We start from the raw sequence: 20,368 nt of genomic DNA on the forward strand, positions 1-20,368 counted from the left end.
ACTTCCCTGGACAGAACAGAGGTATTACTACTTCCCTGGACAAGACAGAGGTGTTACTACTTCCCTGGACAAGACAGAGGTGTTACTACTTCCCTGGACAGAACAGAGGTGTTACTACTTCCCTGGACAAGACAGAGGTGTGACTACTTCCCTGGACAGAGCAGAGGTGTTAATACTTCCCTGGACATAACAGATGTGTTACTACTTCCCTGGACAAGACAGAGGTGTTACTACTTCCCTGGACAGAGAAGAGGTGTTAATACTTCCCTGGACAGAGCAGATGTGTTACTACTTCCCTGGACAAGACAGAGGTGTTACTACTTCCCTGGACAGAGAAGAGGTGTTAATACTTCCCTGGACAGAGCAGATGTGTTACTACTTCCCTGGACAGGACAGAGGTGTTACTACTTCCCTGGACAAGACAGAGGTGTTACTACTTCCCTGGACAGAACAGAGGTATTACTACTTCCCTGGACAGAACAGAGGTGTTACTACTTCCCTGGACAAGACAGAGGTGTTACTACTTCCCTGGACAGAGCAGAGGTGTTAATACTTCCCTGGACAGAGCAGATGTGTTACTACTTCCCTGGACAGGACAGAGGTGTTACTACTTCCCTGGACAAGACAGATGTGTTACTACTTCCCTGGACAGAACAGAGGTATTACTACTTCCCTGGACAAGACAGAGGTGTTACTACTTCCCTGGACAGAGCAGAGGTGTTGCTACTTCCCTGGACAGGACAGAGGTGTTACTACTTCCCTGGACAGAACAGAGGTATTACTACTTCCCTGGACAGAACAGAGGTGTTACTACTTCCCTGGACAAGACAGAGGTGTTACTACTTCCCTGGACAGAGCAGAGGTGTTACTACTTCCCTGGACAGAGCAGATGTGTTACTACTTCCCTGGACAGAGCAGATGTGTTACTACTTCCCTGGACATAACAGATGTGTTACTACTTCCCTGGACAGAGCAGATGTGTTACTACATCCCTGGACAGGGCAGATGTGTTACTACTTCCCTGGACAGAGCAGATGTGTTACTACTTCCCTGTACAGAGCAGATGTGTTACTACTTCCCTGGACAAGACAGAGGTGTTACTACTTCCCTGGACAAGACAGAGGTGTTACTACTTCCCTGGACAGAGCAGAGGTGTTACTACTTCCCTGGACAGAGCAGATGTGTTACTACTTCCCTGGACAGAGCAGATGTGTTACTACTTCCCTGGACATAACAGAGGTGTTACTACTTCCCTGGACAGAGCAGAGGTGTTACTACTTCCCTGGACAAGACAGAGGTGTTACTACTTCCCTGGACAGAGCAGAGGTGTTACTACTTCCCTGGACAGAGCAGAGGTGTTACTACTTCCCTGGACAAGACAGAGGTGTTACTACTTCCCTGGACAAGACAGAGGTCTTACTCCTTCCCTGGACAGAGCAGAGGTCTTACTCCTTCCCTGGACAAGACAGAGGTGTTACTACTTCCCTGGACAGAGCAGGGGTGTTACTACTTCCCTGGACAGAACAGAGGTGTTACTACTTCCCTGGACAGAACAGAGGTGTTACTACTTCCCTGGACAGAACAGAGGTTTTACTCCTTCCCTGGACAGAGCAGAGGTCTTACTCCTTCCCTGGACAGAACAGAGGTGTGGTCCAGGATTTGACCTGTTTATCCCAAATTGCAATACAGTCTCCTTTCTGGTTTTCTTTTCATCATGACCACTAAGAGCAACAAGTCTACCAAGACGCTTCCACCAATGTTGTCCTAACAACATGTCCACCATGACACTTGCACCAATGTTGTCCTAACAACATGTACACCATGACTCTCCCACCAATGTTGTCCTAACAACATGTCCACCATGACTCTTGAACCTGGGCCCTGCCCAACACAAATGTCCTGTCCTCCTGTCCCTCTTATTGAACCTGAGCCCTGCCCAACACAAATGTCCTGTCCTCTTGTCCCTCTTATTGAACCTGAGCCCTGCCCAACAGAAATGTCCTGTCCTCCTGTCCCTCTTATTGAACCTGAGCCCTGCCCAACACAAATGTCCTGTCCTCCTGTCCCTCTTATTGAACCTGAGCCCTGCCCAACACAAATGTCCTGTCCTCCTGTCCCTCTTATTGAACCTGAGCCCTGCCCAACACAAATGTCCTGTCCTCCTGTCCCTCTTATTGAACCTGAGCCCTGCCCAACACAAATGTCCTGTCCTCCTGTCCCTCTTATTGAACCTGAGCCCTGCCCAACACAAATGTCCTGTCCTCCTGTCCCTCTTATTGAACCTGAGCCCTGCCCAACACAAATGTCCTGTCCTCCTGTCCCTCTTATTGAACCTGAGCCCTGCCCAACACAAATGTCCTGTCCTCCTGTCCCTCTTATTGAACCTGAGCCCTGCCCAACACAAATGTCCTGTCCTCCTGTCCCTCTTATTGAACCTGAGCCCTGCCCAACACAAATGTCCTGTCCTCCTGTCCCTCTTATTGAACCTGAGCCCTGCCCAACACAAATGTCCTGTCCTCCTGTCCCTCTTATTGAACCTGAGCCCTGCCCAACACAAATGTCCTGTCCTCCTGTCCCTCTTATTGAACCTGAGCCCTGCCCAACACAAATGTCCTGTCCTCCTGTCCCTCTTATTGAACCTGAGCCCTGCCCAACACAAATGCCCTGTCCTCCTGTCCCTCTTATTGAACCTGAGCCCTGCCCAACACAAATGCCCTGTCCTCCTGTCCCTCTTATTGAACCTGGGCCCTGCCCAACACAAATGTCCTGTCCTCCTGTCCCTCTTATTGAACCTGAGCCCTGCCCAACACCAGAGTCCTTTGATGAGTCAGACATTGACAGGTAAAGCTAGTTGATTTGTCAGCTCCCTTTCATTTGCCCCGAGTCACACCCAACTCAAGACACAACTCACCAAAGTGTCACAGAGATCCTGATAGACCTCTATGGCATTACAGTAGCTAGCTACAGACTAGAACTACCTTCCTGTCTCTAGTTAGAACTGTATGACAGTACAGTAGCTAGCTACAGACTAGAACTACCTTCCTGTCTCTAGTTCAGAAATATATGACAGTACAGTAGCTAGCTACAGACTAGAACTACCTTCCTGTCTCTAGTTCAGAAATATATGGCAGTACAGTAGCTGTCTACAGACTAGAACTACCTTCCTGTCTCTAGTTCATAAATATATGGCAGTACAGTAGCTGTCTACAGACTAGAACTACCATCCTGTCTCTAGTTCAGAAATATATGGCAGTACAGTAGCTGTCTACAGACTAGAACTACCTTCCTGTCTCTAGATCAGAAATATATGGCAGTACAGTAGCTGTCTACAGACTAGAACTACCATCCTGTCTCTAGATCAGAAATATATGGCAGTACAGTAGCTGTCTACAGACTAGAACTACCATCCTGTCTCTAGTTCAGAAATATATGGCAGTACAGTAGCTGTCTACAGACTAGAACTACCTTCCTGTCTCTAGATCAGAAATATATGGCAGTACAGTAGCTGTCTACAGACTAGAACTACCATCCTGTCTCTAGATCAGAAATATATGGCAGTACAGTAGCTGTCTACAGACTAGAACTACCTTCCTGTCTCTAGATCAGAAATATATGGCAGTACAGTAGCTGTCTACAGACTAGAACTACCATCCTGTCTCTAGATCAGAAATATATGGCAGTACAGTAGCTGTCTACAGACTAGAACTACCATCCTGTTTCTAGATCAGAAATATATGGCAGTACAGTAGCTGTCTACAGACTAGAACTACCATCCTGTCTCTAGATCAGAAATATATGGCAGTACAGTAGCTGTCTACAGACTAGAACTACCATCCTGTCTCTAGATCAGAAATATATGGCAGTACAGTAGCTGTCTACAGACTAGAACTACCATCCTGTCTCTAGATCAGAAATATATGGCAGTACAGTAGCTGTCTACAGACTAGAACTACCATCCTGTCTCTAGATCAGAAATATATGGCAGTACAGTAGCTGTCTACAGACTAGAACTACCATCCTGTCTCTAGATCAGAAATATATGGCAGTACAGTAGCTGTCTACAGACTAGAACTACCATCCTGTCTCTAGATCAGAAATATATGGCAGTACAGTAGCTGTCTACAGACTAGAACTACCTTCCTGTCTCTAGATCAGAAATATATGGCAGTACAGTAGCTGTCTACAGACTAGAACTACCATCCTGTCTCTAGATCAGAAATATATGGCAGTACAGTAGCTGTCTACAGACTAGAACTACCATCCTGTCTCTAGATCAGAAATATATGGCAGTACAGTAGCTGTCTACAGACTAGAACTACCATCCTGTCTCTAGTTCAGAAATATATGGCAGTACAGTAGCTGTCTACAGACTAGAACTACCTTCCTGTCTCTAGATCAGAAATATATGGCAGTACAGTAGCTGTCTACAGACTAGAACTACCATCCTGTCTCTAGTTCAGAAATATATGGCAGTACAGTAGCTGTCTACAGACTAGAACTACCTTCCTGTCTCTAGATCAGAAATATATGGCAGTACAGTAGCTGTCTACAGACTAGAACTACCATCCTGTCTCTAGATCAGAAATATATGGCAGTACAGTAGCTGTCTACAGACTAGAACTACCATCCTGTCTCTAGATCAGAAATATATGGCAGTACAGTAGCTGTCTACAGACTAGAACTACCATCCTGTCTCTAGATCAGAAATATATGGCAGTACAGTAGCTGTCTACAGACTAGAACTACCATCCTGTCTCTAGTTCAGAAATATATGGCAGTACAGTAGCTGTCTACAGACTAGAACTACCTTCCTGTCTCTAGTTCAGAAATATATGGCAGTACAGTAGCTGTCTACAGACTAGAACTACCATCCTGTCTCTAGATCAGAAATATATGGCAGTACAGTAGCTGTCTACAGACTAGAACTACCATCCTGTCTCTAGTTCAGAAATATATGGCAGTACAGTAGCTGTCTACAGACTAGAACTACCTTCCTGTCTCTAGTTCAGAAATATATGGCAGTACAGTAGCTGTCTACAGACTAGAACTACCATCCTGTCTCTAGATCAGAAATATATGGCAGTACAGTAGCTGTCTACAGACTAGAACTACCATCCTGTCTCTAGATCAGAAATATATGGCAGTACAGTAGCTGTCTACAGACTAGAACTACCATCCTGTCTCTAGATCAGAAATATATGGCAGTACAGTAGCTGTCTACAGACTAGAACTACCATCCTGTCTCTAGTTCAGAACTGAAGCAGACATGTTTTCCAGCTAAACCCCAGAGGGGTAGATTCTTTATCACAGCTTATAGGTCTGCACAGTATAATGAGCAGGGCAATTTTCAGGTTGAAGGGACGTCTTTCAAACATCCAACGTCACATTCCAAGCCACTGTCTGGGCCTGGAGCCCAGCCGAACCAGCCTGCAGAAAGACCTCAGACATATGATCGTACATTGTTTGATAGTTTGGTAATAGTTGTGTGAAATCTATTTGACTACATTAGCATAAATAAAATGTGCATGTTACTTAGACATTCATCATATAATCTTCCCCCAATATGTGTTATTAATATAGTTCCACAAGACCCAACCATCCATCAGTCAACGAACACTAAACTTTATGCTGCTTCGGTGTTACACTGGTGTGATTATGACTGAGTTTGGGACCTCATGTTCATACAGGTTGTCGGAACAGCTGTGGATCCAGGAAAGGATCCAGATATGTTGGAGCCCTATGAAACAACAGAGTTTATCGTTTAATTATTGCATGAGATAGAAGCTACCCTACAATACATCAGCGTTCCCCCGCCTTTCCACTCAGAAACATCCTGTAAGGAAAGAGACCACAGCTCCAATACAACCAATCATTTCCAAGACACCTACTGTAACATGGACAGAGATGCCACATCTATTCTATGTGGAAATATTGCTAAAAAGAATGATAATGGAATTTCTGAAACCCCTGATGATATGAATTGTCTGTAAGCCCATACAAAAGACACAGCGTTCCAACAGAGTTGACCTCTATGTGAGTCAGCAGGGTTGAAGGGCACTATGTTCACTGCCACCCTGGCATGGTCAACAAGAGAAGGAAACAAAGACAGATGAAGTCAGGAGCCACAAGATGAACTGGCATCTGTTTCCCTGGAAAGACTGGCCTGGCCAACCCTCAACCCTCCCTGGAGAAGGGAAAGTCTGAGCACACCATCAATCACTAGCCTGGAGGGACACACACAAACAATGTTGCACACGCACACACCATATACACACACAGAGAAAGAGCGAGAGAGAGCAAGAGCGAGACAGACAGACAGACAGACAGACAGACAGACAGACAGACAGACAGACAGACAGACATATATATATACAAAAAGAGAGTGAGAGAACTAGACAAAATACAAACCCTCTAATCCAAAAAGGCCTGTGGATCACTAATTCCAACTGGCTTTACTTAAACTCTTTAACATCATCCTCAGCTCTGGCATCTTCCCCAATATTTGGAACCAAGGACTGATAACCCCAATCCACAAAAGTGAAGACAAATTTAACGCCAATAACTACCATGGGATATGCGTCAACAGCAACCTTGGGAAAATCCTCTGCATTATCATTAACAGCAGACTTGTACATTTCCTCTCCTGAGCAAACGTCAAATTGGCTTTTTACCAAATGACCATACGACATACCACGTATTCACCCTGCACATCCTAATTGATCCTAACAAATCAAAACATAGGCAAAGTCTTCTCATGCTTTGTTGACTTCAAAAAAGCTTTAGACTCAATTTGGCATGAGGGTCTGCTATACATATTGATGGAAAGTGGTGTTGGGGGAAAAACATATAACATTATAAAATCCATGTACACAAAATTGGCACAAAACACACATTTCTTTCCACAGGGCCGGGGGGTGAGACAGGGATGCAGCTTAAGCCCCATATATATATCAATGAATTGGCAAGGGCACTAGAACAGTCTGCAGCACCCGGCCTCACCCTACTAGAATCTGAAGTGAAACATCTACTGTTTTCTGATGATCTGGTGATTCTGTCCCCAACCAAGGAGGGCATACAGCAGCACCTAGATATTATGCACAGATTCTGTCAGACAAGGGTCCTGACAGTAAATCTCAGTAAGAAAAAAATACTGGTGTTACAAAAAAGGTCCAGTTGCCAAGACCACAAATACAAATTCCATCAAGACACCGTTGCCCTAGAGCACACAAAAAAACAGTACATAACTCAGCCTAAACATCAGCGCCACAGGTAACATCCGCAAAGCTGTGAACGATCTGAGAGACAAGGCAAGAAGGGCATTCTCTGCCATCAAAAGGAACATAAGATTTGACATACCAATTAGGATCTGTCAAAAAATACTTGAATCAGTTATAGAACCCATTGTCCTTCATGGTTGTGAGGTCTGGGGTCCGCTCACCAACCAAGAATTCATAAAATATGACAAACACCAAATTGAGACTCTGCATGCAGAATTCTGCAAAAAATATGCTCTGTGTACAACATAAAATACAAAATAATGAACGCAGAGCAGAATTAGGCCGATCCCCACTAATTATCAAAATCCAGAAAAGAGCTTTTAAATTCTACAACCACCTGAAAGGAAGCGATTCCAAACCTTCCCTAACAAAGCCATCACCCACAGAGAGATGAACCTGGAGAAGAGTTCCCGAAGCAAGCTGGTCCTGGGGCTCTGTTCACAAACACAAACACACTCCACAGAGCCCCAGGTCAGCAACACAATTAGACCCAACCAAATCATGAGAAAACAAAAAGATCATTACTTGACACATTGAAAAGAATTAACAAAACACACTTCCTAACCTACTGCCCTCAGATTACACAGACCCACAAATAATTCAATTTTTTTTTAAATCTATTGGGTGAAATACCACAGTGTGCCATCACAGCAGCAAGATTTGTGACCTGTTGCCACAAGAAAAGGGCAACTAGTGAAGAACAAACACCATTGTAAATACAACCCATATTTATGTTTATTTATTTTGCCTTTTGAACTATAACTGGGGCGGCAGGGTAGCCTAGTGGTTAGAGTGTTGGACTAGTAACTGGAAGGTTGCGAGTTCAAACCCCCGAGCTGACAAGGTACAAATCTGTCGTTCTGCCCCTGAACAGGCAGTTAACCCACTGTTCCCAGGCCGTCATTGAAAATAAGAATTTGTTCTTAACTGACTTGCCTGGTTAAATAAAGGTAAAATAAAAACTATTTGAACGTCATTACAACACTGTAAATCGTTTACTTCACTTTTGATGATCTATTTCACTTGATTTGGCAATGTAAACATATGTTTCCCATGCCAATAAAGCCCCTTGAATTTAATTTAATTGAGAGAGAGAGAGAGAGAGGGAGAGAGAGAGAGAGAGCGAGAGAGACAGAGAGAGAGAGACAGAGAGAGAGAGAGAGCGAGAGAGAGAGCGAGAGAGAGTGAGAGAGAGACAGAGACAGAGACAGAGAGAGAGAGAGAGCAACTATTGAATGTGCTATTGGAGTTGGTGTTGGATGATTGTCTTTGCGGTTTTAGCTGTTCATAGTTCCAGACAAGCCTAGACATACATTACCATTAGCACAACCACCACATTTCATTCCTCCCTTGAGTGATGGATCAAGTATCACTATACCTGATTATGCCCAGAACAGTCCACAGCATAGGTGTCTTAGAACCCGAAATGTTTTCCTTATGTGGTCTACAATGGGTATGCCATCAAAGAGTAGCTGTAATAAACTAATGTTCAGTAGGGGTTCAAATCAAATCTATAATCTCCTATAACGCAGATGTCAAATGTTTTTATTCACAAAATGTAGCATAGTAGGCTGTTATTTTATGTTGTAATTACCAACTAGAGATGCAATGGTATTCACTTACAAAGATATTTAAGTCACGTGCATTTAAAGTCTCAAAAGGCTTAAAATTTGCCTGTACATTTCGAAGAAATTGCAAAAATGTATCCGACATATTTATTTACCTGTCCTTTGAGTTTCTGTCCGTGTGACAACCAGCAGAAGTACGCAGGTATGCAGACCCAACGACCACCTGTCAACACAAGGCATGCTTTTCCGCTTATTTGTGCAAAATATTTCCACAAATCCTTTTGTTTGGTAAGCAAAAAGCTAAAATATTCATGCACATTTGGGCATCTCCGTCTCCGTCCTAGAACAGTGTCGTTGGAATTAATGTCAGGTACGCTACGCAGCCTTTGCACAGTTCCAAGGTGAGTTCTCTGTCTGCGCACGGAACCTTGAGTACCGAAACAGAATTGACAGTATAATCTACAGTAAAACGTCAGTTCGCGGGCGCTATGGACAAACCCTCCATTTATCCACGGGATTTTCCCCGGGGTCCTAAGTGTCCTAAATTTTGGTAGATTCATCCAAACCTCCGTGACTGACAGGTCCAATCTAAAATACATACTGTACACACTGACATTTGGCGCCTTTTATGACATCATGATATTCACATACCTTTCAAAATCATGTAAACTAACATAGGGCACAGTCAAACAATTATTTACACAATATGCAAGTTCTTCAATAAGCTTTCTGTACAAGACTCGTTTGACTAAACCTAATCAACGGCTGCAGGAAAACTATTATCAGCATTTAGTTGGCTTATACATGTCCCCATGTTGAGACATGACGGCATATAATACATGCCCCTAAACCCTGCATTCCACCCAGAGAGAAAGGACAAGCTGCTGAGCTGACAGACAGTGAGTGTGCAGTGAGTCTGTCCCTCTAGCACTAAATCAACCCACCCATACTGTTAAAGCCTACATGTGGAAACCAATATTCTCTATTTATTTTTTATTTTAATTTTACTAGGCAAGTCAGTTTAAGAACAAATTCTTATTTTCATTGACAGCCTAGGAACAGTGGGTTAACTGCCTGTTCAGGGGCAGAACGACAGATTTGTACCTTGTCAGCTCGGGGATTCGAACTTGCAACCTTTCGGTTTCTAGTCCTACTCTAACCACTAGGCTACCCTGCTACCCCGTTCTGTTCTAATGAAGACATGCAGTGAGTGTGCAGTGTACAGTGTGTAGTGAGTCTGTCCCTCGAGCACTAAATCAACCCACCCACACTGTTAAAGCCTACATGTGGAAACCAATATTCTCTAATGAAGACATACAGTGAGTGTGCAGTGTGCAGTGTGTAGTGAGTCTGTCCATCTAGCACTAAATCAACCCACCCACACTGTTAAAGCCTACATGTGGAAACCAATATTCTCTAATGAAGACATACAGTGAGTGTGCAGTGTGCAGTGTGCAGTGTGTAGTGAGTCTGTCCATCTAGCACTAAATCAACCCACCCACACTGTTAAAGCCTACATGTGGAAACCAATATTATCTAATGAAGACATACAGTGAGTGTGCAGTGTGCAGTGTGTAGTGAGTCTGTCCATCTAGCACTAAATCAACCCACCCACACTGTTAAAGCCTACATGTGGAAACCAATATTCTCTAATGAAGACATACAGTGAGTGTGCAGTGTGCAGTGTGTAGTGAGTCTGTCCATCTAGCACTAAATCAACCCACCCACACTGTTAAAGCCTACATGTGGAAACCAATATTCTCTAATGAAGACATACAGTGAGTGTGCAGTGTGCAGTGTGTAGTGAGTCTGTCCATCTAGCACTAAATCAACCCACCCACACTGTTAATGTCATGTCTTGTTATGTCTGTTCCTGTCCTTTCTCTTCACTCTGTCTCTCTCTGCTGGTCTTTTTAGGTTACCTTCTCTGTCTCTCATTCTTCAGCTGTTCTACATTTCCCCTAACTAGCTCATTCACTCTTTCCCCACCTGTTCTCTCTTCCCCCTCTGATTAGGTCTCTATTTCTCTCTCTGTTCCTGCTACTTTCAGTGTCTGATTCTTGTTTGTGTTTTTGATACCAGAAGCAAGCTGTCGTCCCGTTTGCTTCCACCTTGTCCTATCCTGTCGGAGTCTGCCTGGCAGGTGCATCCTGCATTATACTACGTTCTTTTGTTCCATTGACTACGTTGGAAGAGGATTTATGCCATTCCTGTTTTTATTAAAGAACTCTGTTTTCTGTTAAAACCGCTTTTGGGTCTTCACTCAAGTACATAACAGAAGAATCAGACCAAGAATGGACCCAGCGGCTCCGGACCCTTTTCACTCCGCCGTCGAGATCCAGGGAGCGATGCTAGGCAGACACGAGGAGGAATTGTCTGCTGCTCGACATGCCGTTGAGACCCTGGCCGTCCAAGTCTCCGACCTCACAAGACAGGTTCTCCAACTCCGCCTCGATCCACCGCCCACTTCCAGGGTTTCCGAGTCTCCGGAGCCCAGGATCAACAACCCGCCGTGTTACTCTGGGGAGCCCACTGAGTGCCGCTCATTCCTCACTCAGTGTGATGTGGTGTTCTCTCTCCAGCCCAACACTTACTCCAGGAGCGCAGCCCGCATCGCCTACGTCATTTCTCTCCTTACCGGACGGGCGCGTGAGTGGGGCACGGCAATCTGGGAGGCGAGGGCTGAGTGTATTAACCAGTATCAGGACTTTAAGGAGGAGATGATACGGGTTTTTGACCGTTCTGTTTTTGGCGAGGAGGCTTCCAGGGCCCTGTCTTCCCTATGTCAGGGGAATAGATCCATAACGGATTATTCTATTGAGTTTCGCACTCTCGCTGCCTCTAGTGACTGGAACGAGCCGGCTTTGCTCGCTCGTTTTCTGGAGGGTCTCCTCGTCGAGGTTAAGGATGAGATCCTTTCCCGGGAGGTTCCTTCCTGTCTGGACTCCTTAATAGCTCTCGCTATTCGCATAGAGCGACGGTTTGATCTTCGTCGCCGAGCTTGTGGAAAGGAGCTCGCGTTCTCCGTTGCTCCCCTCTCCACATCACTGCCACCTGCCGCATCACTGCCACCCTCCTCCGCCGGCTCGGATGCTGAGCCTATGCAGCTGGGGGGTATCCGCATCTCGGCCAAGGAGAGGGAACGGAGAATCACCAATCGCCTCTGTCTCTACTGCGGCTCCGCTGGTCATTTTGTCACCTCATGTCCAGTAAAAGCCAGAGCTCATCAGTAAAGGGAGGGCTACTGGTGAGCGCAACTACTCAGGCCTCTCCTTCTGGATCACGCACTACCTTTCCGGTCCATCTCCGCTGGCCCGGTTCATCTGCTTCCTGCAGTGCCTTGATAGACTCTGGGGCGGAGGGCTGTTTTATGGACGAGACCTGGGCTCGGGAACATGACATTCCTCTCAGACAGTTAGGGAGCCCACGGCCTTGTTCGCTTTAGATGGTAGTTCTCTCCCCAAGATTCAGCGTGAGACGCTGCCTTTAACCCTCACTGTCTCTGGTAATCATAGCGAAACCATTTCTTTTTTAATTTTTCGTTCACCTTTTACACCTGTTGTTTTGGGTCATCCCTGGCTAGTGCGCCATAACCCTTCTATTAATTGGTCTAGTAATACTATCCTTTCCTGGAATGTTTCTTGTCATGTGACCTGTTTAATGTCTGCTATCCCTCCTGTTTCCTCTGTCTCTTCTTCACAGGAGGAGCCTGGCGATTTGACAGGGGTGCCGGAGGAGTATCACGATCTGCGCACGGTGTTCAGTCGTTCCAAGGCCACTTCTCTCCCTCCACACCGGTCGTATGACTGTAGTATTGATCTCCTTCCGGGAACTACTCCCCCGGGGTAGATTATACTCTCTGTCGGCTCCCGAACGTAAGGCTCTCGAGGATTATTTGTCGGTTTCGCTCAACGCCGGTACCATAGTCTCCTCCTCCTCTCCCGCCGGAGCGGGGTTTTTTGTTCAGAAGAAGGACGGGTCCCTGCGCCCATGCGTGGATTATCGAGGGCTGAATGACATAACAGTTAAGAATCGTTATCCGCTTCCTCTTATGTCTTCAGCCTTCGAGATCTTGCAGGGAGCCAGGTTTTTCACCAAATTGGACCTTCGTAACGCCTACCATCTCGTGCGCATCAGGGAGGGGGACGAGTGGAAGACGGCGTTTAACACTCCGTTAGGGCACTTTGAATACCGGGTTCTTCCTTTCGGCCTCGTTAACGCTCCAGCTGTCTTTCAGGCACTAGTTAACGACGTCCTGAGAGACATGCTGAACATTTTTGTTTTCGTTTACATGGACGATATCCTGATTTTTTCTCCGTCTCTCTCGATTCATGTTCAGCACGTGCGACGCGTCCTCCAGCGCCTTTTAGAGAACTGTCTTTATGTGAAGGCTGAGAAGTGCATTTTTCATGCCGCTTCTGTCCCTTTTCTCGGTTCCGTTATTTCCGCTGAGGGCATTAGGATGGATCCCGCTAAGGTCCAGGCTGTCATTGATTGGCCCGTTCCTAAGTCACGCGTCGAGCTGCAGCGCTTTCTGGGCTTCGCTAATTTCTATCGTCGTTTCATCCGTAATTTCGGTCAGGTGGCAGCTCCCCTCACAGCCCTTACTTCTGTTAAGACGTGCTTTAAGTGGTCCGTTTCCGCCCAGGGAGCTTTTGATCTTCTTAAGAATCGTTTTACATCCGCTCCTATTCTTGTTACACCTGACATCTCTAGACAGTTTGTTGTTGAGGTTGACGCGTCAGAGGTGGGCGTGGGAGCCATTCTTTCTCAGCGCTCTCTCTCTGACGGCAAGGTCCATCCTTGCGCGTTTTTCTCTCATCGCTTATCGCCGTCAGAACGTAACTATGATGTTGGTAATCGCGAACTGCTCGCCATCCGCTTAGCCCTAGGCGAATGGCGACAGTGGTTGGAGGGGGCGACCGTTCCTTTTGTCGTTTGGACTGACCATAGGAACCTTGAGTACATCCGTTCAGCCAAACGACTTAATGCGCGTCAGGCTCGTTGGGCTCTGTTTTTCGCTCGTTTCGAGTTTGTTATTTCTTATCGTCCGGGCTCAAAAACACCAAGCCTGATGCTTTATCTCGTCTCTTCAGTTCTTCTGAGGTCTCCACCGACCCCGAGGGGATTCTCCCTGACGGGCGTGTTGTCGGGTTGACTGTCTGGGGAATTGAGAGGCAGGTAAAGCAAGCACTCGCTCACACTCCGTCGCCGCGAGCTTGTCCTAGGAACCTTCTGTTCGTTCCCGTTCCTACTCGTCCGGCCGTTCTTCAGTGGGCCCACTCTGCCAAGTTAGCCGGCCACCCCGGCGTTCGGGGTACGCTCGCTTCCATTCGCCAGCGTTTCTGGTGGCCCACTCGGGAACGTGACGAGCGTCGATTTGTCGCCGCTTGTTCGGTCTGCGCGCAGACTAAATCTGGGAACTCTCCTCCTGCCGGCCGTCTCAGACCGCTTCCCATTCCCTCTCGACCGTGGTCTCACATCGCTTTAGATTTTATCACCGGACTGCCTTCATCAGCGGGGAAGACAGTTATTCTTACGGTTGTCGATAGATTCTCTAAGGCGGCTCATTTCATTCCTCTCGATAAGCTCCCTTCTGCTAAGGAGACGGCTCAGATCATTATCGAGAATGTTTTCCGTATTCATGGCCTTCCTTCTGACGTCGTTTCCGACAGAGGCCCGCAGTTCACGTCTCAATTTTGGAGGGAGTTTTGCCGTTTGATTGGGGCTTCCGTCAGTCTCTCGTCCGGCTTTCATCCCCAGTCTAACGGTCAAGCCGAACGGGCCAATCAGACTGTTGGTCGCATTTTTACGCAGCCTTTCTTTTCGTAACCCTGCGTCTTGGTCAGAACAGCTCCCCTGGGCAGAGTACGCCCACAACTCGCTTCCCTCGTCTGCTACCGGTCTATCCCCTTTTCAGTGTAGCCTCGGGTACCAGCCTCCGCTGTTCTCATCTCAGCTCGCCGAGTCCTGCGTCCCCTCCGCTCAGGCTTTTGTCCAGCGTTGCGAGCGCACCTGGAAGGGGTCAGGTCGGCACTTTGCCGTAATAGGGCGCAGACTGTGAGGGCCGCTAATAGCGTAGGACCAAGAGTCCTAGATACTGTTGCGGTCAGAGAGTATGGCTCTCCACTCAGAACCTTCCCCTTAAGACAGCTTCTCGCAAGTTGGCCCCTTGGTTCATTGGTCCGTTCCGTATTTCTCAGGTCATTAATCCTGTCGCAGTGCGACTTCTTCTCCCGCGCTATCTTCGTCGCGTTCACCCGGTCTTCCATGTCTCCTGTGTTAAGCCCGTTCTTCGCGCCCCCGCTCGTCCCTCCCCCCCATCCTTGTCGAGGGCGCACCCATCTACAGGGTTCGTAAGATTTTGGACATGCGCCCTCGGGGCCGTGGTCAGCAGTACCTAGTGGATTGGGAGGGGTACGGTCCTGAGGAGAGGAGTTGGGTTCCCTCTCGGGACGTGCTGGACCGTTCGCTGATCGATGATTTCCTCCGTTGCCGCCAGGTTTCCTCCTCGAGTGCGCCAGGAGGCGCTCGGTGAGTGTGGGGGGTACTGTCATGTCTTGTTATGTCTGTTCCTGTCCTTTCTCTTCACTCTGTCTCTCTCTGCTGGTCTTTTTAGGTTACCTTCTCTGTCTCTCATTCTTCAGCTGTTCTACATTTCCCCTAACTAGCTCATTCACTCTTTCCCCACCTGTTCTCTCTTCCCCCTCTGATTAGGTCTCTATTTCTCTCTCTGTTCCTGCTACTTTCAGTGTCTGATTCTTGTTTGTGTTTTTGATACCAGAAGCAAGCTGTGTTCCCGTTTGCTTCCACCTTGTCCTATCCTGTCGGAGTCTGCCTGGCAGGTGCATCCTGCATTATACTACGTTCTTTTGTTCCATTGACTACGTTGGAAGAGGATTTATGCCATTCCTGTTTTTTATTAAAGAACTCTGTTTTCTGTTAAAACCGCTTTTGGGTCTTCACTCAAGTACATAACAGTTAAAGCCTACATGTGGAAACCAATATTCTCTAATGAAGACATACAGTGAGTGTGCAGTGTGCAGTGTGTAGTGAGTCTGTCCATCTAGCACTAAATCAACCCACCCACACTGTTAAAGCCTACATGTGGAAACCAATATTCTCTAATGAAGACATACAGTGAGTGTGCAGTGTGCAGTGTGTAGTGAGTCTGTCCATCTAGCACTAAATCAACCCACCCACACTGTTAAAGCCTACATGTGGAAACCAATATTCTCTAATGAAGACATACAGTGAGTGTGCAGTGTGCAGTGTGTAGTGAGTCTGTCCATCTAGCACTAAATCAACCCACCCACACTGTTAAAGCCTACATGTGGAAACCAATATTCTCTAATGAAGACATACAGTGAGTGTGCAGTGTGCAGTGTGTAGTGAGTCTGTCCATCTAGCACTAAATCAACCCACCCACACTGTTAAAGCCTACATGTGGAAACCAATATTCTCTAATGAAGACATACAGTGAGTGTGCAGTGTGCAGTGTGTAGTGAGTCTGTCCATCTAGCACTAAATCAACCCACCCACACTGTTAAAGCCTACATGTGGAAACCAATATTCTCTAATGAAGACATACAGTGAGTGTGCAGTGTGCAGTGTGTAGTGAGTCTGTCCATCTAGCACTAAATCAACCCACCCACACTGTTAAAGCCTACATGTGGAAACCAATATTATCTAATGAAGACATACAGTGAGTGTGCAGTGTGCAGTGTGTAGTGAGTCTGTCCATCTAGCACTAAATCAACCCACCCACACTGTTAAAGCCTACATGTGGAAACCACTATTCTCTAATGAAGACATACAGTGAGTGTGCAGTGTGCAGTGTGTAGTGAGTCTGTCCATCTAGCACTAAATCAACCCACCCACACTGTTAAAGCCTACATGTGGAAACCACTATTCTCTAATGAAGACATACAGTGAGTGTGCAGTGTGTAGTGAGTCTGTCCATCTAGCACTAAATCAACCCACCCACACTGTTAAAGCCTACATGTGGAAACCACTATTCTCTAATGAAGACATACAGTGAGTGTGCAGTGTGTAGTGAGTCTGTCCATCTAGCACTAAATCAACCCACCCACACTGTTAAAGCCTACATGTGGAAACCACTATTCTCTAATGAAGACATACAGTGAGTGTGCAGTGTGCAGTGTGTAGTGAGTCTGTCCATCTAGCACTAAATCAACCCACCCACACTGTTAAAGCCTACATGTGGAAACCACTATTCTCTAATGAAGACATACAGTGAGTGTGCAGTGTGCAGTGTGTAGTGAGTCTGTCCATCTAGCACTAAATCAACCCACCCACACTGTTAAAGCCTACATGTGGAAACCACTATTCTCTAATGAAGACATACAGTGAGTGTGCAGTGTGCAGTGTGTAGTGAGTCTGTCCATCTAGCACTAAATCAACCCACCCACACTGTTAAAGCCTACATGTGGAAACCACTATTCTCTAATGAAGACATACAGTGAGTGTGCAGTGTGCAGTGTGTAGTGAGTCTGTCCATCTAGCACTAAATCAACCCACCCACACTGTTAAAGCCTACATGTGGAAACCACTATTCTCTAATGAAGACATACAGTGAGTGTGCAGTGTGCAGTGTGTAGTGAGTCTGTCCATCTAGCACTAAATCAACCCACCCACACTGTTAAAGCCTACATGTGGAAACCACTATTCTCTAATGAAGACATACAGTGAGTGTGCAGTGTGCAGTGTGTAGTGAGTCTGTCCATCTAGCACTAAATCAACCCACCCACACTGTTAAAGCCTACATGTGGAAACCACTATTCTCTAATGAAGACATACAGTGAGTGTGCAGTGTGCAGTGTGTAGTGAGTCTGTCCATCTAGCACTAAATCAACCCACCCACACTGTTAAAGCCTACATGTGGAAACCACTATTCTCTAATGAAGACATACAGTGAGTGTGCAGTGTGCAGTGTGTAGTGAGTCTGTCCATCTAGCACTAAATCAACCCACCCACACTGTTAAAGCCTACATGTGGAAACCAATATTCTCTAATGAAGACATACAGTGAGTGTGCAGTGTGCAGTGTGTAGTGAGTCTGTCCATCTAGCACTAAATCAACCCACCCACACTGTTAAAGCCTACATGTGGAAACCACTATTCTCTAATGAAGACATACAGTGAGTGTGCAGTGTGCAGTGTGTAGTGAGTCTGTCCATCTAGCACTAAATCAACCCACCCACACTGTTAAAGCCTACATGTGGAAACCACTATTCTCTAATGAAGACATACAGTGAGTGTGCAGTGTGCAGTGTGTAGTGAGTCTGTCCATCTAGCACTAAATCAACCCACCCACACTGTTAAAGCCTACATGTGGAAACCACTATTCTCTAATGAAGACATACAGTGAGTGTGCAGTGTGCAGTGTGTAGTGAGTCTGTCCATCTAGCACTAAATCAACCCACCCACACTGTTAAAGCCTACATGTGGAAACCAATATTATCTAATGAAGACATACAGTGAGTGTGCAGTGTGCAGTGTGTAGTGAGTCTGTCCATCTAGCACTAAATCAACCCACCCACACTGTTAAAGCCTACATGTGGAAACCACTATTCTCTAATGAAGACATACAGTGAGTGTGCAGTGTGCAGTGTGTAGTGAGTCTGTCCATCTAGCACTAAATCAACCCACCCACACTGTTAAAGCCTACATGTGGAAACCAATATTCTCTAATGAAGACATACAGTGAGTGTGCAGTGTGCAGTGTGTAGTGAGTCTGTCCATCTAGCACTAAATCAACCCACCCACACTGTTAAAGCCTACATGTGGAAACCAATATTCTCTAATGAAGACATACAGTGAGTGTGCAGTGTGCAGTGTGTAGTGAGTCTGTCCATCTAGCACTAAATCAACCCACCCACACTGTTAAAGCCTACATGTGGAAACCACTATTCTCTAATGAAGACATACAGTGAGTGTGCAGTGTGCAGTGTGTAGTGAGTCTGTCCATCTAGCACTAAATCAACCCACCCACACTGTTAAAGCCTACATGTGGAAACCAATATTCTCTAATGAAGACATACAGTGAGTGTGCAGTGTGCAGTGTGTAGTGAGTCTGTCCATCTAGCACTAAATCAACCCACCCACACTGTTAAAGCCTACATGTGGAAACCACTATTCTCTAATGAAGACATACAGTGAGTGTGCAGTGTGCAGTGTGTAGTGAGTCTGTCCATCTAGCACTAAATCAACCCACCCACACTGTTAAAGCCTACATGTGGAAACCACTATTCTCTAATGAAGACATACAGTGAGTGTGCAGTGTGCAGTGTGTAGTGAGTCTGTCCATCTAGCACTAAATCAACCCACCCACACTGTTAAAGCCTACATGTGGAAACCACTATTCTCTAATGAAGACATACAGTGAGTGTGCAGTGTGCAGTGTGTAGTGAGTCTGTCCATCTAGCACTAAATCAACCCACCCACACTGTTAAAGCCTACATGTGGAAACCACTATTCTCTAATGAAGACATACAGTGAGTGTGCAGTGTGCAGTGTGTAGTGAGTCTGTCCATCTAGCACTAAATCAACCCACCCACACTGTTAAAGCCTACATGTGGAAACCAATATTATCTAATGAAGACATACAGTGAGTGTGCAGTGTGCAGTGTGTAGTGAGTCTGTCCATCTAGCACTAAATCAACCCACCCACACTGTTAAAGCCTACATGTGGAAACCACTATTCTCTAATGAAGACATACAGTGAGTGTGCAGTGTGCAGTGTGTAGTGAGTCTGTCCATCTAGCACTAAATCAACCCACCCACACTGTTAAAGCCTACATGTGGAAACCACTATTCTCTAATGAAGACATACAGTGCTTTCAGGAAGTATTCAGACCCTTTTACTTTTTCAACATTTTGTTACAACCTTAACCTAAAATTGATTAAATAAAACAAATTAATCAGGCCTCCATTGTAAAATAAAAATGTGTTCTTAACTGACTTGCCTAGTTAAATAAGGTTAAATAAAATGTTTAAAAAACAACATAATAACAAAGTGAACACGGGTTTTTAGAAATTTTAGCAAATTTATAAAAATTCAAAACATAAGTATTCAGAGCCTTTGCTATGAGACTCAGGTGCATCCGGTTTCCTTTGATCATCATTGAGATGTTTCTACAACTTGATTGGAGTCCACCTGTGGTAAATTCAATTGATTGGACATGATTTGGAAAGGCACACACCTGTCTATATACGGTCCCACAGTTGACAGTGCATGTCAGAGAAAAAAACCAAGCCATGAGGTGGAAGAAATTGTCCATAGAGTTCCGAGACATGATTGTGTCAGATCTGGGGAAGGGTACCAAAACATTTCTGCAGCATTTAAGAACACAGTGGAACACAGTGGCCTCCATCATTCTTAAATGGAAGAAGCTTGGAACCACCAAGACTCTGCCTAGAGCAGAACTGAACAATCGGGGGAGAAGGGCCTTGGTCAGGGAGGTGACCAAGAACCCTATGGTCACTCTGACAGAGATCTAGA

The 20,368-nt window shown here is 45.9% G+C and overlaps 1 protein-coding gene across 1 annotated transcript in view; it reads right to left on the minus strand.

The window, feature by feature from the left end:
- Positions 1-9,270, minus strand: part of LOC135542772 (collagen alpha-1(XVIII) chain-like) — a 65,121-nt gene extending 55,851 nt beyond the window's left edge. The window contains exon 1 of the mRNA XM_064969962.1: positions 9,001-9,270. Coding sequence (XP_064826034.1) covers positions 9,001-9,085 — 85 coding nt within the window. The 5' untranslated portion in view covers positions 9,086-9,270. The remainder of the gene's footprint in view (positions 1-9,000) is intronic.
- Between the last annotated feature and the right edge of the window lie 11,098 nt (positions 9,271-20,368).

This window comes from Oncorhynchus masou, chromosome 6 (assembly GCF_036934945.1).
Source record: "Oncorhynchus masou masou isolate Uvic2021 chromosome 6, UVic_Omas_1.1, whole genome shotgun sequence".
Classification (NCBI taxonomy): Eukaryota; Metazoa; Chordata; class Actinopteri; order Salmoniformes; family Salmonidae; genus Oncorhynchus; species Oncorhynchus masou.